The following is a 23,581-nucleotide window of genomic DNA, read 5'->3' as shown; positions in this document are numbered from 1 at the left end:
CTTGGGAATATTATGCCCTGGCCGAAGTTTAATGATCTTCGCTGATAGCAATTGATAAAAAACTGCTTCGGCCTTTGTGATATCAAAGGTATAAACTTTTGATATTTTTGTTGTTTCTTGTGGCCGAGCGGGTTTTGCCTTCTTTGGAATTAATTTGAGTCAATGCCTTACACATGTATGGTTTATCTATTACTATCTCGGCCGTGTCCATGCTAACGTACTGAGATTCCTCGCCTTCGGTCGACGCATAATTGACCGTAGGGTTTTTGTAAATCATCCCTCGAGATAGGGGTTTCGACATCTTCTCTTCTCGGAGCAAATAGTCATATTGCTTGACATACTGTATACATATCCTGAAAGTTTGCCCCTAGAAATTTCTTTTTGTATTCTACATCGAGTTCGCTCAAAGCAAGTCTAACAAACTCAACTTCAGGGAGAGGTACTCGGCACCAATTCTTGGCTGGTTTAAATCTGGTAAGATAATCCATTGGTGACTCATCAGATGCTTGAGCCATCCTTGCCAATGAAGACACTAACATTTCCATCCCTAGCCGATAAAACTGCTTGTGAAATCTCTCGACCAATTCCTCCCAGCTTTGGATGGAATTGGGTGGAAGGTTGATATACCAAGCAAATGCTGAACCTGTCAATGAAAAATTGAACAGTCATAGCTTGTGAAAATCACTGTTGACATCTCCGCATTGTGCGGTGAAACGGGCCACATGTTCTAACGAGGATAAAGACGATTCTCCAGCGAAAAGACTAAAATCTGGAATTTTGAAACCTTTAGGATATTCGAACCGTTCCACGTAAGCTGGATATGGGTGGATGAATTTAGGGAACTTCGGCCCCTTTTTCATGGCTGAATCAATCATCCGCTAGACCTCAGTTATATCGACAGATATTACTTCTACTTTCTAGTCAGGTCCATCTGTCCTGCTACTCAATCCTCTTTTTTTTTTCTAAGTCAATTGGCTTGAGCCGAGTATGAATTGGCTCGGCCTGTACTACCGGCAACAGATTATTCCTTGGTGGCAAATGCCGGGAAAGATCAAATGACCTGGAGTCGCAGACTTTGCTAACCAGTATTTCAAGCAATCTATTTTGTACCTCACTGTCACTGCATATCACATCGTGCAGTTTATCGATTCCTCGATTAAACGTCTGTTCAACCGTCTTAGACTGTTCGTCAAGTCATCTTCGAAGAAATGATCTTGTTGGTGGATCACAGCCTTCACCACCATCCTCATCACAGTCCTCCACTATCCCTTCATTGAGGACGCAGGTGTTCTTGATAAGGATTTCTAGACTGCAAAGCTGACCACCGAGACCAATTTCCTTTTCTTGGCGAGTCGCGCTTGTGGACTCAAGTGTCACAGCACTAAGGGGATTCTGTGCCTATGATACACTTTGTCCTATGTTTTGAATTAGCAAATCGGTTGTTGATTTTCCTATAGCTGTTTTCTTTTTAACCGATCGTGTTTCAATTGGCATGAACTTCGTAGTTTAGCACAGGGTCCCATTAGGCATGCCAAAATGTTGACCTTAAAAACTATCAAGCCTACGTGGCGCGCAGGCCAAGTAATCTATAAGCTAACTACGTCATTCGGTTGAATGCGGGGCGTGCCAACTCGTCGGTCGAGCTCGACCGAGGAGTAAAATTTGTTAATGTTGCGTTGGGTGTGCGGCTAACTTCTGCGTCTTGCGATTTCGACCGAGGAATGAACACGTCTCGGCCTCTTGGGTTCTCGAACCTGAAGACAAGGCTACTATTCCTACGAAGTTCACAAATCGTCACCGTCGGATTTGGTCACAGTGATGGTATTCGTCAGAGTAAACTCCTGCCGAGTCGACACCAAAGTGTAGGGGCACAAATACTCAAAACAGATATATGTCTTAACAATAAACGTGGTTCGGCCGTCGGAATGCCAAACTCTAAATCCCACTTGAGAGTATCCAATCATAAACTAACTCGACATGCAATGTGCTAAGCCTAATAAACTGCAACACCTCACTTCACCGAGAAGGCTAATGAGATGACCTCGACCAATAAGGATTCGGAAACCCTTCTCAACCGAGATTTGGATAGATAACCAGTCACCCTCGCCGTAGTGCTATCTATGCCGACTGAAGATGCTGCGAGACCGGCTGGTTCTACGGTGACAGTGTTATCTATGCCGACTGAAGATATCACCGGTTGCCTTCACAGTGCTGTTTATCCAAACTGAAGGTGTGTCGGCAAAAAAGAAAAGGAAAAAAGTCTCAAGGTTGTTGAGAGAATTTGCGCAGGGCAATTGTGTGTTGAATTGGAGGGGGCTTGAACGATGCACAACTTCTTCTATTTATAGCACCAGGCACTTTCTAGACCGAGTTAAAACCCTACTCAGATTAGGATTTCTTCTTCTCATCAAACACCATCTCGACCAGTCCTATTTTCACTATGACTTTGAACCTAGTCCTTTATCAAACCAGATTCACTTCTTATCCATATCTTGCCGAGACTCCTTATTGCGCCAGGATTCAATTACTCGTCTCGCAACATGACTTGACCGACCTAGATTAGGAAGCCCATGAACTAAATGATCCACAGTAACCTTTTTTTTGTACGGCCTTCCGGGCCGAGAATACATCTCGGCCCAAACCAATATTTTAGGCCCAAATAGTAGTCCAGCGTAACGAAGAGGCCCTTAGGCCCAGCGTTATGGAATAGTAACTCACCCAATTGCAACTGCTGTATGTACTCGTACTCTTCCTTCGTCTTCTCTCAAACTGCAACTGAAACTCACATATGGCGACGGACAACAAACCCACCAAGTCCAAGAAGGGGAAGCAGCGCTATCTCCCTCACAACGTCAGCTCTCTCTCTCTCTCTCTCTCTTTGAGATAATTAGACAGAGTTGGATTGTTAGTTAAGTGAGAAGTTAATTTAGTTAATTGCTGTTAAATTGTAACGATGTGCAGAAAGCGGTGAAGAAGAAAGGGGCGTACCCATTACACCCAGGAGTGGAAGGATTCTTCATCACTTGCGATGGCGGAAGGGAACGCCAAGCCTCTCAGGAAGCCATTAACGTTATTGACTCTGTAAGCTCTCTCTTTTTCTCTTTTCTTCAAATCCCATAATCTTTTTCCCCAATTTTCTATCTGGGTTTTTACTTTATCTAGCTATTTCATACTCAACTTGCTATTATGTGAGGTTTTTTCCCCCAAATTTCTGCTGTTTTTGCTACTAATTTATGTGGGGTTTCTCTTTTGTTGCTACTTTTCTGCTTTCGGGTTGGATTTCTCGTCTTGCTTAATTGTGATTGTACATAGATTGGCCTGACTTCAGCGTAACCGTCTTTTCAAACTGCTTCTTAGAGGCCTATTATTATCTGTGTTTCATTTTGATTGCCAAAGGGTGAATAATAGTATTAATACCATGTAATGAACCGTTCTTCCACTTAGCCGCAAGATTTGCGATGGTTCCTAGAGTAGTACCTCCACATCCACTCATGGACTATCCGAGTTTATCCCTTTGGGAGAAGTAAGAGTGCAAACCGAATATGGGGAACTGATAGTGACAGGGCCAAGAGGGTATCGTTTAAAATCCGTTGGTTCCCCCCCCCCCCCCCCCTTTTAATTAATTTTGTTTTCATCTTTAAATGTGCTCCACCAAATTTGAAGAATTAAAAGTTAAGGGCCATAGAAAACTCTTTGCATACGAATTGGTGCAGATAAATAAATAAGATTACAATTTTCATACGTATTGGTTTGTGTGTATATGTATCTTCTTTTAAGAGAATTCATAACATATGGAGAGAGTGTATCTTAGTTTCTGCTTTTTGTTCTTCTTTCGCATGAAATCAATATGCTGAGTGCTCTTTAATGTTATGGACTGTTTATTTATCACTTGGCTGTTTTAGGTGAGAAACTGATGTCTTAGGTTGTTTTGGTTTGAATTGCAGTTTTATGAAGAGCTAGTCAGTGGAAAGGGTTCGGGATTGAAGCTTTCTGAGGCACCCTGTAAACCTTCAAATAAGAAAATAGTGTTCTCGTATTCTGATTCTTCCAGTGGTGAGGGTGATGACAATGATGATGATGAAAAGAAACAAGAAGGAGAGGACAAGGAAGCAGAAGAAGAGAGCGAAGTGGGTGAAGAGAGTAAAGGTGATTCTCGTAGTGATGATGCCAGTCATGATAATGCAACAAGTGAGAAATCAGAACACCAGAAGAAGGATGATGCATGTGACGAAAATAAAACTGAGGAAAACACTGAAGACAAGAAAGAGGATAATATATGTAGGGAAATTTGTGCAAATGAAGCTGAGGAGCCACCAGCAAAGAAACAATGTCTAGGAACAGATTCATCAAAATTTACAATCCCATACAAAGTGGAAGAGAAGTCCATCGATAAGCTAATTGAAGCTGAGCTTCAAGAACTGGGAGATAAGAACAAGGTGAGCTTCTATGATATGATAATACATAAGTTGATTGTGCACACTTGTGTGTGTCACATTCTTTCCCTTTTATTTATCAAGATTGTTTGGGTACATTGTCCAAGAGAAGATTATGTGAAATTGTGGATGCCGAACCTCATTTTGTCTGAATTACAAATTCAGCTAGCAAGCTCTGCTTCTTCAGAGTTTTTTATTTTTTATTTTTCTGCGTCACACCTCTTATGCAGGCTAAGATTAAATAAGCTTGCAGTTGATATGGCTATGAATCATTTTGTTTAGTAGTCATTTCTTTTGCATTACATTTGCATGTTCCGTATTTTTTTAACAGTTTAAAAATAGATGAGTATATTGTATATAATGCCCTTGCCATTTAATTGTTTACACATCTGTTTGTTTTCTGCAAGTCGTATGTCTTGCACTACCCTATTTACGTGTTTAGGTTTCTAATTTAGATTGTGTTTTTACTTTCTTGTACTTGCCTAGGTTTCATCCAGTGATGCATATTTTGCTTTTTAGTACTAGCATTACCATACTGACTTGTTCACTAGCTTTAACTAGTATTTCCCACTCCTCCTTCATTTCGTAGGTTTATGAATGGATACTGGAAATTTCTCACTTAAGGTTTGGTTCTTTTGAAGGGCACGAACACCTTCTTAATTAATTGAATTTAATGTCTAAGGAGTAATGTTCCGTCCCAACCCTGTCTTACAATCACGGTTTTCTTCCCATGTCCCTCATGTTTTTTAGTAGTAACTTTAGCATACGAAATTTTAATTGTTCATTATCTTTAGTTAGCATGACCATCTCTTCCTTCATTTCCCAGTGGTTTTGAATGCGGAATAATCTTTTTCTAGCATGTTTTAGGTTAGTTGCAGATGGGTTTTCATTAATTTTTCTTAGCATATCTCTTCAGATATCTTGGTGTGTGTGCTTTATAATCCTTTTAACTTTTGCAATCAATTTTGAGGAAATGATTTCTCATGCTGATGTTGGATTAATTTATAGAGACGCTTTTTCACCCTTGAATCGGGTTGCAACGGTGTCGTCTTTGTTCAAATGCGGAAAAGAGAGGGAGATCCTAGCCCTAGCGCAATTGTGCAGCATATGATGACATCTGCTGCTGCAACAAAGAAACACATGTCAAGGTTCATATATTACTTGTTAGGTTATTTTTACAAAGAACGAGTATGGAAGAGAGACCTCAAACTGGCTGTTCTTACTTGCATGTTATAGGTTTATCTTAAGAGTATTACCCGTTGAAGTAGCATGCTATTCTTCAGAAGAGGAAATTTCAAGAGCAATCAAACCACTTCTTGAACAGCACTTTCCAGTGGAAACTCCGAATCCTCAGAAGGTAAGATACGTCGCTAATCCTCGTCTGCCTTTTGTTCTTATTAACAAAAAGAAACCCACATCTCTCTTGTCATTACAAACTGATTTTTTTTTTAATTCTGTTTTGACTGCCATCGTTCACCGTAAGACACAAGCGTTCTGTGATGGAATAGCTATCTCTATTAATGAACGGGAAATAAATCTGATGAGCTTTTCTTTATTTTTGACATAAACCTATATTTATGAGGTTACGAGTTGTTTGAGTTGAGAATAAACAAAACTTCAAACTATTAGATATCTCGAGATGGTTTCTGATTTTACTAAATCTTCCATTCAGTTTGCTGTCCTGTATGAAGCCCGTGCAAATACCGGTATAGACAGGATGAAAATCATAAATGCAGTGGCAAAATCTGTGCCTGCACCTCACAAAGTTGACCTCAACAATCCCGATAAGACCATTGTTGTTGAAATTTGCAGGGTAAGAAAGTTTCCTTTCCTCATGCTCCAATTTCTCTTTCGTCACACCACCATTCAAAAGAAGAATTGTCGTAAAAAGATACTTGTGTTTGAACTGTTGATTCCTTCCTTTATAGCTAAAAATCTCATTCTGTTTTGATTGACAGACTATTTGCATGATCGGTGTTGTTGACAAGTACAAGCAGTTAGCAAAGTACAATTTGAGGCAGCTCACATCATCGAAGCCATAGGAGTTTTGTGCCTCCAGTCGAGCTTGTATTTACTTTTTCTTCATTTATGTAAACCCTGCCAATCTGATAGTTTAACTCGAAGAAATACTCTGGGTTTCCAAATTGAGAGCAGGCGGTGGTGGTGAAAATTTTGCACGACACCTTAGAAGCTTGGACGCCTGTTACTTGTTAATTTCACGTAGTAATTGAGATTTAGATTCCTGTTAACCATAATGACTACATTACATGGTTTTATACCTGTGATTGGTTCGATTATAGCTACTTTGATCTGCTGCTTGAAAAAATGTCAGGAAGCGGCGATCGGATGAAGAGAGCTAAGACGGTCCCTGTGTGTTGAGGGAATACTCTCTCGGGTAATTTCCATCTGAGTTGTCATGGAAGTTTTATAAACATTGCAAAACCCCTCGGTTTGGTATACTAGGCCCGGCGGATCCATACACCGGGTGCCCGAAGAAGCTTCTGTGATTGATGTTGGAGGACCCTGCAAGTGTGTGGGCAGGTATGAGAGGGGTTTAGCTGAGTGGTCCAACTGGATGAACACATCGCTAGCATTGCAGATGCTCGCTCTTCCAAGTTACCCAACCTTCATCACCACTTGCACCGCTGCCGCCTTCAGTCGCCTAATTTTATTTTCTTTCTAATTCATATACGTTTTTAACCCTACATTATAGTCCCAATTAATAACAACGGATGTTAAACATTTGCATTCACGTATATACAACATTGTCAAAGAAAGTGGTTTGGTACGTTTGTTAAGTTAAATGAAGAAAAAATGTTGGTCATCTGCGTAAATATTGTGTCTTATTACTTCTTTATATTTCACTACATACATATTCTCAATTTCATAACCAAAAAAAATAAATAAAAAAAAAGTGGCCCGACCATTTTAGGAAAACCAAATAACTAGCCGTTGAAGAAAAATTAAAATAAGACACCAGTGGCATTTGCAACGTTCGAAATTTTTTGAATACCTTACACCGCTCCGTCCGAGTCCCATACCAACAGCGTTTTAAACCAATCTCTGCAGCCCCATCTTCTTCCACATCTCATACTCTCTCTCTCTCTCTCTCTCTCTCACTTGTCATTCAGAAGAGGCAAAGAAGGAAGGAAGGAAGAAGGAAAGCCCTTCTCTATCAACCTCTCTCTCTCAGAAAAGCGTCCGTTGATCTCTGTTTTCGGAAACGAAGAGAAAAAAGAATTAGGATTATGGCTGCTGTGAACCAAGATAACAGTCTTGTAGTGGCCGGAGCCACTGCTCCCTCGAACTCAAAGCAATCTCAGCCTCGCCCCAAGACCCTTGATTCTCAGTCCGTTCTCAAAAGGTACGTCTTCATCCTAATCTACCAGTCAAGAACAAATGTGATTTCTTTGGTATTTGGTTGGATTTATTTTCTTGATTTTCTGTATTCTTCTAATTCAAAGAAAACTGGTTTTTGGTTTTTTTGGGGATTTTCTTTTGCACATCAGGTGTTTGATTTATTTCCTCTGAGATTCATGAAATTTATTTTATTTCTTTTGATGGTTGGAAGAGATTAGGATTTAGATTCACTAAATATGTATTGATAATTGGAGGTTTCAATTTTTTTTTAATCTAACCTTTTATTGTTGTTTAATTAAACAGGCTGCAATCTGAGTTGATGGCCTTAATGGTAAGACACCAAAGACCCAATCTTTTCTCCTTATTTTCTGTTTGAATTCTGAGAATCTTGATGTTTGTTTAATTAACATTGGATTGGATTGATTGGATTGGTTTGGATTGGATTATTGTAGATGAGTGGGGATTCCGGGATATCCGCATTCCCCGAGGAAGACAACATTTTCTGCTGGAAAGGGACAATCATTGGAAGCAAGGAGACGGTGTTTGAAGGCACAGAATACAGACTCTCCCTCACCTTTCCCAATGACTATCCATTCAAACCCCCAAAGGTCAAGTTTGAGACTGTCCTCTTTCACCCAAATGTCGATCTTGTCGGCAACATTTGCCTGGATATTCTACAGGTAACTTCTCCAAACTTGTACTAGTCTCGCACTTTCTCAGTTATAATATCGTTCAGAAACCAAGCACGATATCATTTGACCAATGTATCTCAATGAATTGATTGCAGGATAAATGGTCATCTGCTTATGATGTGAGAACCATACTCTTATCCATCCAGAGTCTTCTTGGAGGTAATCACTTTTCTCTAACATTATGCTTATCGAATTGAATAAACGCTGAATTGAAACGAATGTGGAGTGCGTATCGAATTTCAATTTTTGTTTTATGTGAATTGCAGAACCAAACATCAACTCTCCTTTGAATGCCCAAGCAGCACAATTGTGGAGCAACCAAGAAGGTAACGACACATTTGAATTGACTTCCCTTTTACTTATTATTTATTTTACTAATTTTTCGAAAAAGAATTGTTACCATGAGAAGTGTGTGACTGAGTAATGCTTCCTGTGTGTGTGTGTTTTGCAGAATATAGGAAGATGGTGGAGAAGTTGTACAAAGTTCCAAAGGCTTGATAATCGGGACGATGGCAACGAAGTTGTGTTAGATTAGGGAGGGTTGAGTGATTATTATAGATACCAAGCCTCTCTAACTTGGATCGGATCGGATCGGATTGTGTACCATTGATTCCTTGATTTGTTCTTGTGTTTCTCTCTGTTGTTTTCCAGAAGAGTATTTAGCCAATTGTCATCAAAACTCAGAGTTCAAAATTGTTCGTGTTTTTCATGTTGTTGGAAATCCTACATCGGGAGTTTGACAAAACAACTTACAAGTTATAACTACATGATTTCATTTTTAATACCACATCCAAACCTTTTTTTTATATATAAAATCCCACTTTTGGCAACTGAGCAAACAGTTATGGCTTCAGATATGGTTACCGGGATATCGCACTATTGGTGTAGTAGTTGTGCTATGGAAGTTGCTCTTGATGTTGTGGCTTTTCTTGTGGGTAGTGAATGATAGTATAATTGCTTACAATTGTTAATGGCAACGCAGGAACCCTAGTGTCTTTTTAAATTGATTTTTAAAACCGTTTTCTTTTAGTTAGATTTTCCATTTGTCGAATCTTTTAAATTGTTTTTATTAAATTCGTTTTTATTATTTTCCAAAATCAACATTTTCCAAACTTTGTTTTAAATAATTAATTAAGAGTTGATTTTAAATACAAATTATTCATTCAAACCTTGTGGAGAATGACTTTGAGCCTTGAAATTCAGGTATTTTCCGAATATGAGAAAAAACTATTAATATTATTCAATTATGGCTTTGGATATGGTTATAGGGTCCTCGATTTATATTCGTCATCGAATGCGATTCTGAGCCTTGAAATTAAGGTATTTTCCGAATATGAGAAAAAACTGTAAATATTATTCAATTATGGCTTTGGATATGGTTATAGGGTCCTCGATTTATATTCGTCATCGAATGCTCCCTTAATATTATATACTATATAATATAGTATAATATTCATAAGTATTGAAATTCAAACCTTGTGGAGAATGACTTTGAGCCTTGAAATTCAGGTATTTTCTGAATATGAGAAAAAACTGTTAATATTATTCAATTATGGCTTTGGATATGGTTATAGGGTCCTCGATTTATATTCATCATCGAATGCGATTCTGAGCCTTGAAATTCAGGTATTTTCCGAATATGAGAAAAAACTGTAAATATTATTCAATTATGGCTTTGGATATGGTTATAGGGTCCTCGATTTATATTCGTCATCAAATGCTCCCTTAATATTATATACTATATAATATAGTATAATATTCATAAGTATTGAAATTATTTGATAATTTGTTTCGTCTTTCTTCTGTAATGGTTGTTGTATTTGCTTTTGGCTTTTGTCATCTGATGTGGTAAAAACTAACACACAAATTAAACCCTATAAATTATGCAATCGTAGTATGAGTAAGTAGGGATCGTTCTATTCCGGGGATTAGAAGGGATGCTAATCAACACAAATTAAACTTATAAAACTGAAAACTAAACTAAACTAACATTAAAACAGTGACTGGGGGAATTTTGGACGAATTTAATGAAAACAAAAGTAAATGTCAACAAGTAAATTAAGTTGTGAATGAAATATGGGTGAGAGGATAGCTAGAGGATTCTTCTCCACACCTGAAACATATGCATACAAATCGATTTCCAGTTATTCTTTCTATAAACCACGAATGACAATGCCCCAAATTAACTGTGAACAACACTAATAAACTCTCAGATTTTCCTAAGTTCATTGAATTGGACTCAGCGACGCAACCAAATTATTCTTCTCAAGTTCCCTAACTATGAAAAGCATGATAGAGATACATCTCAAAGATCATTAAGTTATATGAAAATCATAAGTATTGACAAAACATTCGTAACTATGAAAAGCATGATACTCCTGCCAAGAATTTACTTAACTCAATCATGACTAGTGACTTTTACTACTTACAAATATAAGTTCATAACGATTAGGTGAAATTCCCTTATATTCTAGCATTAAATCCATGCATGCAAACTAAGTATGCATCCTTAATAAACATACAAGAATAAGTTCTCTATAAAGCAGATAAGTAAATCGCATTCATATTTTATGAAACAATAACTGGATGTAATCAATTTATATAAAACATATGATCATGGCTTCGAATTCACCTCTAACTAAAAAGAAACTTAGTTATACATGTTCATCATAACTGAAAAATAATCTAAAATAAACATTGAAACTTAAAATAGAGATAGAAAGAACCCAAAAAACTCCAGCGACTTCAATGGATGATTGCAGGTTACGACACACTCCTCCCCCCTCTAATTTGCGGCAATAATGTATATATAGGGTAAAGGGCACAACTGAAACCCAGGAGGAAAAGAATTAGGTTGTTTGAATTATTTTAGGACTCCTGGAATCAGATAGAAAGTGTTGAAATATGATAAGGATTCCTCCTTCCAGTTGGAGATAAGATAAAGTAAGATTGGATAAGATAAGGTTCCTCTCCAACTAGGATTCCTCTTTCTTGTGTAATTCCTTATCTTCCAAGCCTCAACTTTAATTTCACCAGATTTTAGCACATATCTAGCACCATTTAAACACTAAAAATGTCAGCCCATATGCTATCCAAGCTTATTGTCCAATCCAAGTCCAAAATTGTTCCAAATTGCTCCATTTTGCCATTTATTGTCATCTTTACCAATTGGACCTATAATATAATATGAAATAACATAAATTACCAAAATAAATGGAAATTAACTAAGTAAATGCAAAGAAATAAGATAACAAGGTCGCATAAATATGCTCCTATCATCATCCCTCTCCCTTTTTCATGGACCAATTTGCCTTACTTTGCTATCATATTTGGCTTATCATGAACACTTCCAGAAAGTCTTGTTATGTTTTTGTTGACCCTAGAAATTACAAAGCCTACGTGGCGCGCAGGCCGAATATATTCTAAGCTAACTACGTCCTTCGGTGATTGCGGGGCGTGCCAACTCGTCGGCCGAGGAGTAAATTTGATGATGCTGCGTTGGGTCGCGCTACTGACTTCTGCGTCTTGCGATTGCGGCCGAGAAAGGAACGCGTCTCGGCCTCTTGGGTTCTCGAGCCTGAAGACAAGGCTGCTATTTCTTACAAAGTTCACGAACCGAATTCGGCTTGCAATGTGCCGAATGTAATAACTGTAACACCTCACCTCGCCGAGAAGGCTAATGAGATGACCTCGACCAACAAGGATTCGAAAACCCTTCTCGACCGAGACTTGGATAGGCAATCGACCGTTCTCGCCGCAGTGCTGTTGATGCCAACGGAAGATACTGCGAGACCGATCGACTCTACGGTGACAGAGCTATCTATGCCGACTTAAGATATCACCGGTTGCTTCCACAGTGCTGTTGATGCCAACGGAAGATGTGTCAGCGAAAAAGGAAAAGAAAAAGATCTCAAGTTGTGAGAGTTTGCGCAGGGCAATTTTTGTGTTGATTTGCAGGGGGCTTTTCCATTGCTGAATGTCTTGTATTTATAGTAGCAGCACACCGAGCCCGAGTTCCAATCCTATTCGAACTAGGTTTCCCTCTCCGGATTAACATTACCTCGATCAGTCCTATCTCTGCTAGGACTACGAATCTAGTCCTTAACTGAGCCGGATTCGCCTTCTAGTTTTACTGATCTCGTCGAGGGTCCCTATTGTATTAGGACTCGACTTGCACTCTGATTTAACCGACCTAGGCCTAGAAGCCCATGAGCTGAACGCCCCATGACCCTCTCGCCGTACGTCTTCCCGGGCCGAAAGTGATTCCTCCCTCGGCCCAAACTGTTATTTTGGGCCCAAACATTGCCCCCTCGCTTCTGAGGTCCTCGGCCTAAAACCTTCGGCCGAGTTTCGGCCTTGAAGAAGCGAATCTACCACTCAGGATCCCAATACCCGAGTTCCAAGGCGCATTTATTGAACACGATCGCACGATCTTGATCCTGCTAAACCACTCGCCACGTGGCTTCCTCCAACATGGCCAATCCCCGATAATGACGTCTGAAGCGTGCGCCTGCCCGAACCGTCTTGCCATTATGACCACTATCTCAATCCGCGAGCCATTACATCAGTCCGTGAGCCCACCTGTCATCGTGCAGGCGTCGAACCGTCTTTCGTCATTAACTTCGCCGTCACACGCGATCGTGCGCCCCCAAAACCTAAAACCGTCGGCCTTCTCAACCGCATTTCCCAAATGTTCATCATGATCAACGAATCCTCCGGTCGATTTTGTCCTTTGTTTTGAATTTCGAACGATTGCTCTTCCCCCCCATAACTCTATAAATACCGAAATTCCCTCATTTGTACTTTTACGCTCTCAAACTTCCTGAAATCCTCTGCCATTGATTCATTGTGCATTTCTCCTATTCCAAGTCTTCGTTTTTAAATCCCCAACCCAGACAACCCTTTTACTCCGTGCCTCTTTCACACAATGGCATCCTTCATCTCCAAGCTTTCCAGGGAATGTGACCAACACCAGAAGATTGTTGATCGGAGCTCGATCAAGACCATCCGGTTTGAAAACGACATGAGCACCCAGTACCAAATCCTGGGTCCTCTCTTCAAGGCTACAATTCCGCCGACTATCATCGGCCTTCTCCAGAAGCACTGCCTAACACCCTTACTTCAAGGGTTTGAATGGTCGCGATGGGATGCGGCTAAACCCCAGGGCTCCTGGCCCTCGACGACCACATCCTGGGCAGCCTGGGTCGTTCGAATGGAACGACTCTTCGGCGAGCAATGGAAGGCCCTTGGCATCTACGACGCCATTCTCCTTTCGTCTATGGAAATCGTCCCCGACAAGGAGCTTCTCCAAGCCGCTCTGTGCTTCTGGTGCTCGGCCACCAACACGATGGTCCTTCCTCTGGGTCCCATTGGTCCCACCGTCCTGGATATCACTGCCATTCTGGGGACTTCGGCGACCGGGATCCCTGTCGACGCGACCCTCTCTGGGCATCCGTCGAATATCGACCTGAAAACGCTCTTCGACCGTCGGGCCTTCGAGACCTTGAACCGTGACGGTCATATCCCGTCGAAGGAAGATATTCAGAAGCTCCACAAGAACTTCTGCAATTACAACACCCTCTATCTTCACTTCGCCGGCCGAGGAGAAGAGGACCTGTGAGAGGGAGAGCATGAAGCCTTCCTCTTCTACTGGTACAACAAATACGTTTGTTGTACCAAGTCAAACAAGTGTTTGGTCGAGAACATGCCGATAGCCGAAGCCCTGGCTAGTGGTCACGTCTTGGCACTGAGTTCCAATATTCTCGCCCAACTTTTCCGCTGCCTGGCCGAGGCGACCCTCCACAAGGTCGACCCACACCAGAATGGTCCTCTCTGGGTCTTCCAGCTCTGGTTGCAGGTATACTTCGCCTCCCTTCGGCCGGCCATAGCTGAATTCTCACCAACAGAGGCGCTTGGACCTCAACTGGCCTCTCGACCGACACCTCCCCATCAAGCCGAAGAGGTATTTCGGTACCTCTTTGCTCTCGACGACTTCTCCAACGACGAGTTCCTAATATGTCGTCGTCGAGACTATCCTTCCTCCATCAGACTGCCTACCTCCCCATGGAGCGCGGAAGAGGACGCCGATCTTCGTCAGACCTGGGGGTCGTTTGTGCTTGCTCGCGACCTCCCTCTCGGCTGTGATGGGAAACGGTCAGGTTGGGAAGTATATCATCCTAACTTCCTTGCCCAACAGCTCGGCTACCTTCAGGGCTGCCCTATCCCCCTTCTCTCATCCCGAACGGTCCTAAGCCGTGGACGCGAACCTCGTTCCTCTGAGAAGGAGTGTAGAACCACCGTGAGGGAGTTCCAAGAGCACTGCCAAAAATTCCGGCTTCGACCAGCCACCCCAGAAACTCATTGCACCGACACCTTCGGTGAGTGGTGGGAAAATTACACCCAAGAGTTCTTTAGTGCGCCGGTCGAAGATGTGGTGAGCAGACTCTTCGGCGATCGACCTAAGAAGGCCTCGGCCCCTCATACTCAAGGTACCTGTTCCATTTTCCTCCTTTCCATCAACCTTGCATATTGATTTGCCTCACTGAATTGTCTTTATCCTTTTAGGTAGTCGGCCTTTGAGAAAGACGGAGGCAGTTGCCGCTGCTACGGCCGGGAAAAAATCGATCGTGGCCCAAAAGGACAAACCCGCTGGTAGGGCCGTGCTGATCAAACGGCCTCGCCAAGAGGCCGGGCCGGCTATCGAGCCTTCCCCGCCTGCCAAGCGGGTCAAACAACTGGCGAAGAAAGGTGCACGGGAGATCCACGTTATCTCCAGCCACACGACGACTCCCAGTGCTTCCCCTTCTCCCGCCGCCGGCCATTCTGGGGTCAAGAAACAGCCGGCTTCGGCCATAGAGACGGCCCCAGCGCGGCCTGCCTCTGTGGCCGGTGAATCAGTTGTACCTCCCTCTGTCGAGAAGGCACCTGTCTCACAACAGGCGGCTCCTACGACCGAGGGAACCTCTCCCAAGAATCCAAAGCCCACGGTCTTCGTGTTGGAAGAGAGTGAGGGGAGCGACGAGGTCCCGCTGGCGCGTCGTCCTCATACTCGTCAACAACCTCCTCCAGTATCCGAGATGGCGGTTCAAACCAGCCCCTCCTCGGCTAATCGTGGCAAGCGCACGGTCGAGGAACCGACCCCGGTGGCCGAACCTCTCGTTCCTTCTCTGGACCAGGACGTCCCTGCCTCCACTGAAGCAGCTGCGCCAGTCGGCCCATCGGCAGCCGACCGTGGCAAACGGCTGCTCGAGGAACCCGAGGCCACGGCGGAATCGCCGGTCCATCCTCAAGACCAAGGCTTCCACATTCCTCCACAGGAGGTTACCTCGGCTTTTGTAAGTACCTTTAATTTTCCTCCTGATTGCTTTTCTGCTTTAGAATTCTAAACAAGGAAAAACTAAATGTCAGGTGCCTGTACATTCTTTTCACCGTCAATTCTATGCGCCGAAGGGCGTTATCTATATTTCCTGGCCGCCTCAGTGGCCATCAAACGTAGATAACCTCCATCGGCCGCGTGAAGTGAGAAGCAATCTGAGACACTGGGCTCGGCCATTGAGTTCTTTAGGTTCGAGCAACGACCCTGGGGACATGGCCGAGGTCTCCTCTCGGCAGGTTAAAAACGACACCTTCTTGCTATTCTTGTCATGACTTCCTTTAAGCTTAACCTTGTCTATTCGCGCAGGCTTCATGGGAGGTTGAATTCAAGGCTCTCCTCTCCAGCACAACTGCAGAGTCCGGCCCTTCGGCCGCTCCGACTGAGGCTGCCGATTCAAGCGCCCTAGCCCAGTTGCGAGAAGTCCTGTCGCTCTCATCATCGCAAGTACTTGAGCGCAACGGTCTTGATCTGCTCGGCGTGTGTCTGAACGACCTTGGAGCCGACGGTCGCCTAAGCGGAGATGCCATTGTTCGGGCATCGTCTGCCTTGGAGCGCGTTCGGGAGACATTTAGCATCTTCCAAACTGCTCTGAAGGCCGAACAGGACCTACAAGCCGCCACGACCGTTCAAGACACCCTCCGTCCGAAGATTGACGATCTACGGGCAAAAGGAGAATCGTTAGCTGAGCTCGACCGTCAGATGGCCGAACTAGCAAAACGCCGGTCGGTCATTGATTCTGAGCTTGCGAGGGACTTCGAGTCAGGCGGGAAGGATCGCCTAACTGAGTATGCGGCGGCCAAAAAACGGGTCGAGCGCCTGAGGCTGGACAAAAAGAATCGGCAAGCCGAAGTCATCATGGCCGACGTGCGGTGGTTGGAGTTGAAAGCTCTGCTCAGCACTCTTCTTCCCTCGTCTCCTTGAATGTATTCGACCTACTCATTTTTGTAATACCTGTCAATTTTAATGGAATGACTTTTCCTACAACAATTTTTTTTATTCACGCATTTCCCATGTGACCGGATAGTATTTCTTCAAGAACTTCCCATTAATTGGTAATTTGTGAACTACTCCAGTCCGGTCTTTAAGATGATACGCCCCTTTGCTGTATACCTTATGCACAATGAACGGCCCTTCCCAATTCGGCGACCACTTGCCGAACCTAGGATCTTTTATTCCTACGGGCAACACCGTTTGCCACACCAATTCACCCTCGCCGAACGTTTTCTGTCGTACCTTTTGATTATAGGCTCGCTCGGCAATCTGTTTCTGTGCCACCAGTAAGTTATAAGCGTCAAGTCGCGCCTCTTCCAAATCTTCTAGTTCCTGTCTCATGGACTGATTATATTCGGCGCTAAACAAACTACTTTGTTCAATTAATCGCAACGAATTTATGCTCAACTCGACTGGTAGCACCGCATCGTGTCCATAAGTCAATGCGTACGGGGTTGTTGCAGTCGCCGACCGGGGCGACGTTCGGTATGCCCATAATGCCTCGTTCAACTTCAAATGCCACATGCCAGGCCTTTCTTTTATTATTTTTTCGAGGATGCCAATCAACACTTTATTACTTGCCTCGGCCTGCCCATTCGCCTGTGGATAATACGGTGTGGACTGTTCCAGCCGAATTTTCAAATTGGCCGTGTATTCCTTAAACCTTTCGGCTGTGAAGATTGTTCCATTGTCGGTTATGATCGTTTCTGGCACACCGAACCGGGTCACAATGTGTTGCTCCACGAAATCGCAAACTTCTTTAGATGTTAGCTCGGCATACGATTTTGCTTCGACCCACTTAGTAAAGTAATCAGTTGCGACTATTATCCATGCATGCTTAGCAGCTCCAGAAGTCGGCGTGATTTTGCCAATTACGTCCATGGCCCATCCTCTAAACGGCCATGGCTTAATGACCGAATGTAGCGATTTGGCCGGGACCCTTTGTATAGGCCCATGGATTTGGCACTGCACGCATCCTCGTGCAAACTCGATACAATCTTTCAGTATTCTCGGCCAAAAATAACCGTGTCGTCGGAGTAGCCATCGCATTTTTCGTCCAGACTGGTGAGCTCCGCATACCCCTTCATGAACCTCTGCGATCGCTGGAGCACTCTCTTGAGGGCCGAGGCATAGCAATAACAAACCATCTTCGCCCTTTCGGTACAACTCACCCTGGTACGTGACATAGTTCGTGGCGTGAGCCCGTGTCCTGCGACTGTGTTTTCCTTTAGGATTGTCAAGATACTGCATAATGGGCTTTCTCCAATCATCTGGTACTGCCTCGGCCGCGCAAATTTCTATAGAGTCATGGTCCTGCCGATCTAACAACGAAGGCAAGGACATGACCCTGGTACGTATCACATTGTCTCGACGGAGGATTTGCTGATCAACCAAGGCCGGGTATAATTGTTGTAATATTGGTATCTCCCGGCCTAGCTTGCCCCCCAGGAGTTGTGCACCGGAGGCGATTTGAGCCAACTCGTCTGCGTCGGTATTATGAACCCGAGAAACATGCTCGAATGTAATACCGTCAAAGGACTCGGCCAAATAGCTGGCGACCATGTGGTAAGGCGCCAGAGTACAACTCATGCAGCGAAAAGACCCATTAATTTGGTTAATCACTAGTTCAGAATCCCCGAGGACGAGGACACGAGTGGCATGTAGGTCAAGAAGGAGGCCTAGACCAATGACCAGAGCCTCGTATTCGGCCTGATTATTGGTGCAGTCGAAATCCAATTTGAGCGAAAAATACCAACGATCGTTGTGAGGAGACTGAATGACGATGCCTGCGCCGGCCGAGGACGAAGTACTGGAACCATCGAAATACATCATCCAATAGTTGTCGCGGGTTACCACCATGCCAATCTCGACATCAGCACCCCCGAAATCGTAAGGCGAAGGGTGCTGGGCAAGGAAATCGGCCAACGCCTGTCCTTTCACAGCTTTTTGCGGCACGTATTGCAAACTAAACTCGGACAACGCCATCGTCCATTTCCCAATTCGGCCCTTCACAATTGGCCGGGTAAGCATGTACCGGATAACGTCGGTCTGGGCAATGACTTGGGTGACCGACGGGAGCATGTAATGCCGAAGCTTGGATGCAGCGAAGAACACGGCGAGACAGAGCTTCTCAACGGCGGAATAATTGATCTCCGGAGGACTCAGATTACGGCTGAGGTAGAAGATAGCCTGTTCCCGGCCAGCATCGTTGTCTTGCGCGAGGAGGCAACCGATGGACTCGTCGGCCGCCGAAATGTACAGCTTGAGAGGCTTACCGCGCTGAGGAGGGACCAGGACAGGTGGGTTTGTAAGGGAAACCTTGAGCTGCGTGAACGCCGCCTGGTGCTCCTCATTCCACATGAACTTATCGGAGTCCTTGAGCTTCAAAAGTGTGGAAAATGCTTTCATTTTACCTGCCGAATTAGCAATAAATCGGCGTAAAAAATTGATCTGGCCGAGTAAGGACTGTAATTGTTTCTTCGTTGTTGGGGGTGGGGCGGTGATGATTGCGCGTGCCTTATTCTCATCGACTTCAATCCCACGATGATGTACGAGGAAACCAAGAAAATTCCCGGCCGATACACCGAAGGCACACTTGGCAGGATTCATCTTGAGGTTGTGCTGACGCATACGGAGGAAAGCCTGTCGGAGATCGTCCAGATGTGTCTGTCGGCGTTTAGATTTGACGACAACATCGTCGATATAAACTTCGACGATGGTGCCAATTAAATCATGGAAGATGGTGTTCATTGCCCGTTGGTACGTGGCGCCGACATTCTTGAGGCCGAATGGCATGACAACCCATTCGTAAGTGCCGAGTGCCCCCGGGCACCGGAAAGCAGTTTTGTGCACATCGGCTTCGGCAATAAATATTTGGTTGTATCCGGCATGTCCATCCATAAAAGATAGGATCGCATGATTCGCCGCGGCATCGATTAACAGATCTGAAATCGGCATTGTATACTCATCTTTGGGCGTTGCCAGATTCAGATTGCGAAAATCGGTACAGATGCGCAGTGCACCACTTTTCTTTAATACAGGAACAATATTCGCCAACCATTCGACATATCGAGCTGTCCGAATGAACCCGGCTTTCAAAAGCCGAACTAGTTCGTCCTTAACACTGAGTTGTACTTCGGTCGAGAATCGACGAGGTGGCTGACGGAAAGGCTTGAATCCGGGCTTAATACGTAATTCATGCTCGACTAAAGCACGATCTAAGCCGGGCATTTCATGATAACTCCAAGCAAAACAATCTTTGAATTCCGTAAGCAAGGCCCGCAACTCGTCCTTCATTTGTTGAGGAAGTAACGCACTAATAAACAAAAGTCGTTGGTCATCGGCCGTCCCAACATTAATTTCTTCCAAAGGGTCCTTAACAAGGGGCCGATGATCTTCGAGTTCGGCCGGGGCGGCTCGAATTTTATCAAAAGACAATACAGGCCCATTATCTCCCTCAGCAAGGAACTCGACGAGGTTGACGCCTGAATTTGGTTGTTTAGATATCGTATACCAATGGGCCAGCAGTCGTTCCATAGTAAATGAAACCGCGGCCCTGCGTGCTTCCCGATCGGTGTCAAACATCGACTTCGGGGAGAAAGTTAGCTAATCCGAGTCTTGCCGAATCCTGCTGGACAGTCTCGGCACCAACCTCGATAGCTTTCTGAACGGAAATCCGAGTCGGCCGTCCTTCTTCATTGAAGCCTTGCAACGTAATATAGCCGACGTGATCGTCATAATACCGTGCTTGAATCATGTTGGCTTCGAAGGGCTGGCTATCGGCCGGATGAACAGTGACCGATTTGCCGTCCCAAAAGACAAGCACTTGGTACAATGAAGAAGGAATACAACTGGTTTGATGAATCCAATCTCGGCCGAGCAGTGCATTATACTCGGTTTTGGAATCAACCACGAAAAAGGCGGTCATATGGGTGCGACCGGCAATATTCACAGTTAACGGAAGCACACCTTTGGTGTGGGACTTATCGCCGACGAAACTACTCATTGTGATCCCTGACGGAATAAGCTCGTCATTTGAACGGCGTAAGGCCTTCATGATGTTCAGGGGCATGATATTGACAGTAGCTCCACAATCGACAAAAACTTTAGAAACCGGATATCCCTCGATGTGTGCCGTTACATACAATGGCTTTAAATGGTGAAGCTTGGCCGATGATAAACGAGGGAACAATTAGGCCAAAGCGGCCTTTAGACTATCATCTTTTGCTGTTGACTCGCCTTCAGCAATCGATATAAAATCAACATGGCCAGGTTCCTCGACAACCACATCTCCATCGAGGAAATTTGGTTGAGCCGTGCTTGATTGAAAATCGGCAGGTAATACATGGACCATACTAATTTCCATATTATCCAGGATTGACGGGCCCATTTGGTCGAGACCCTCCTCGTTTGGTTGGTTAGCGACTACGGACTTAGTTGTCGTCAGAGTCGGACAACGAGATTCTTCCGTCCCTTCAATAATGTCACTCGGCGGAGCTGCTTCGGCCACTTGTTGGCTCTGCGTGACCGCCTCAGGTAAGGTCGAGATTGACAATGAGCTTGGGGTCAAGACCTGAGCCTGCTCCTGGTAGTGTAGCCGAGCATCCCTAGTGTCGAGATAAGCATCCAGACGGGCAATACGGGCGATTTCATCGGTCGTAAGGCCGAAGAGAGAAACCGCCGAAAATACTTCAAAGTGATACCGTAAATACTGAAGGTCCTCTAGCGAGAAAGGAAGGTCAGCGACATCGATATCGGTATACGGGTCAACTTCAAATCCAAAGACACGAGCTTCTCGTATGTGCTGGAACCTTGCTTTCAATCCTGGATCTGAGGTCTTCTGGATGATCCGCTCAGCATCCGGACAAGTCAAGACAAGATCAATGGTGTCCTGACATGCCTTCGGCAAACCATACAAATCGTTGGCCGAATGTTCCTTATGAAATTCTCGCATATACTCCAAAGACTCCCCAAGGAACGGGGGGTGCAAATTCCGTCGAATTTTGACCAAAGGCTCTTGTATAGCTAGCGGGGATAATTTGCTTTCGGCCTTTTACCTGAAATGTTCAACACGTGCCTTCATTTCCCCTGGTCGAATGAGAAGTTTGATCCGCTTATCAGCTTCTTCAAACATGGTCTCGACGTCTTGATCGACCAACCGTTTCCCCTGAGCCAACTCTGTCATAATTGGTGGAGGTGGTCGCTTTTCATTAGTGGCAACTGTATCCTTCGGTCGCCACTTAGGGGCCGAAGTTTCTTGGGCTGCTTGTCGGCGAGCCATGCAATCTATCCGTTGATGCCGGCGTTTCTGAGATTTGGACAACGCAGTGTAAACGCCCTTCGAAGAATGGTATGTATACCAACGTTGATCTCTAGGCTCGGGAGGCTTGAAGGTCTTTTGACTCCGTGATGATCCTGAACTGCTAGAATTACGCTTATAGTAATCATCGTCATAAAATGAAGCATCAAAATCAAGACGCCGCCTGACCGGGGGTGTATCTTCCATCCGTACTTTAGGACCGAGCCTCTCAAAAACCCCGTGATGGTGGCCTTCATTGGCTACCTTTTGCCGAGTTGCGGCCACAGGCTCCGAAGAAGGCTTCTCCTCTGATTCACTGTCGACCTTCGCTCTACATTTCCTGCACAAAACCGCCGTTCCACTATCTTCATCAGTACTATAATCCATCATAGATTTGACAATAGCGGGTCCCGTTAAAGCCGTAGGTGGTTTATTTGAACGAAAATCGGCCATGAACCGTGGCCGAACATTCTGATTCCACGAGCGTTGTGTCTCAACCACTTTAGCCTTGCCTTTCCCTTTGTCCTTGGGTAGGTACGCGTCGACCATGTTTACTGTTGCCGTGGGGAATGGATCAGTATCCACACTCATCTTTTTTTCGGGGAATTTCAGTTTGCCATTATCAATCCAGTTTTGAACGTTGTCGCGAAACACGACACAATTGTTTGTCGTATGTTTGCTTGAATTGTGGTATTTGCAATACACCTTCCCTTTAAGCTCTTCGGCCTTAGGAATGTTGTGACCGGGCCGAAGCTTGATAATTCTTACGGATAACAGTTGGTCGAAAATCGCATCAGCCTTGGTAATATCAAAAGTATAGACCTTTGATGGTTTCAACACTCCTTCAGCGGCCGAGCGACTTTTGACTTCTCTAGAATCAACCTGAGTTAATGCCTTACAAACGTATGGCTTATCTATCACTATCTCGGCCGCATCCACACTGACGCATTCATCCTCGGTTGACGCATAGCTGACAGTAGGATTTTTGTACAACGTCCCCCGAGATGGCGTTTTCGAAACCTTCTCCTCACGGAGCAAGTAGTCGTACTGTTCAACATGCTGGGCTAATTCATACATGTCTCGAAAGTTTGCCCCCAGGAATTTCTTTTTATATTCGACGTCGAGGCCGTTCAAAGCAAGCCTGACGAATTCGACTTCGGGTAAGGGCACTCGGCACCAATTCCTGGCCGATTTGAACCTAGTGAGATAGTCCATTGGTGATTCATCAGATGCCTGAGCCATCCTTGCTAATGAAGAAACTGACATCTCCATCCCTGGTCGATAAAACTGCTCATGGAACTTCTCGACCAACTCTTCCCAGTTCTGGACGAAATTGGGGGGTAGATTAATGTACCAAGCAAATGCCGAGCCGGTCAATGAGAAGTTGAATAGCCGTAACTTATGAAAGTCACTATTGACATCTCCGCATTGC

The 23,581-nt window shown here is 44.3% G+C and overlaps 3 protein-coding genes across 3 annotated transcripts; 2 read left to right on the top strand and 1 right to left on the bottom strand.

The window, feature by feature from the left end:
• The first annotated feature begins 2,688 nt into the window (after positions 1–2,688).
• LOC126590663 (uncharacterized) lies at positions 2,689–6,682 on the top strand. Its single transcript, XM_050256144.1, has 7 exons — positions 2,689–2,851; positions 2,962–3,081; positions 3,945–4,436; positions 5,442–5,581; positions 5,670–5,790; positions 6,106–6,246; positions 6,392–6,682. Exons 1-7 carry the CDS (start codon positions 2,789–2,791, stop codon positions 6,473–6,475), a joined length of 1,161 nt encoding a protein of 386 aa, XP_050112101.1. The 5' UTR covers positions 2,689–2,788; the 3' UTR covers positions 6,476–6,682.
• Positions 6,683–7,404: 722 nt separating this feature from the next.
• LOC126590664 (ubiquitin-conjugating enzyme E2 20-like) lies at positions 7,405–9,267 on the top strand. The gene is made up of 6 exons (XM_050256145.1): positions 7,405–7,797; positions 8,097–8,124; positions 8,246–8,473; positions 8,581–8,644; positions 8,752–8,811; positions 8,937–9,267. Exons 1-6 carry the CDS (start codon positions 7,682–7,684, stop codon positions 8,981–8,983), a joined length of 543 nt encoding a protein of 180 aa, XP_050112102.1. The 5' UTR covers positions 7,405–7,681; the 3' UTR covers positions 8,984–9,267.
• An 8,941-nt stretch (positions 9,268–18,208) lies between these two features.
• Positions 18,209–19,259, bottom strand: LOC126590322 (uncharacterized). The gene is made up of 3 exons (XM_050255806.1): positions 19,022–19,259; positions 18,604–18,793; positions 18,209–18,233 (listed from the first exon to the last, which is right to left on the bottom strand). The coding sequence occupies exons 1-3, from the start codon at positions 19,257–19,259 to the stop codon at positions 18,209–18,211; spliced, it is 453 nt and encodes a 150-aa protein (XP_050111763.1).
• Between the last annotated feature and the right edge of the window lie 4,322 nt (positions 19,260–23,581).

This window comes from Malus sylvestris, chromosome 11, assembly GCF_916048215.2.
Source record: "Malus sylvestris chromosome 11, drMalSylv7.2, whole genome shotgun sequence".
Taxonomy (NCBI): Eukaryota; Viridiplantae; Streptophyta; class Magnoliopsida; order Rosales; family Rosaceae; genus Malus; species Malus sylvestris.
This window is presented reverse-complemented; position numbering and strand designations above follow the sequence as displayed.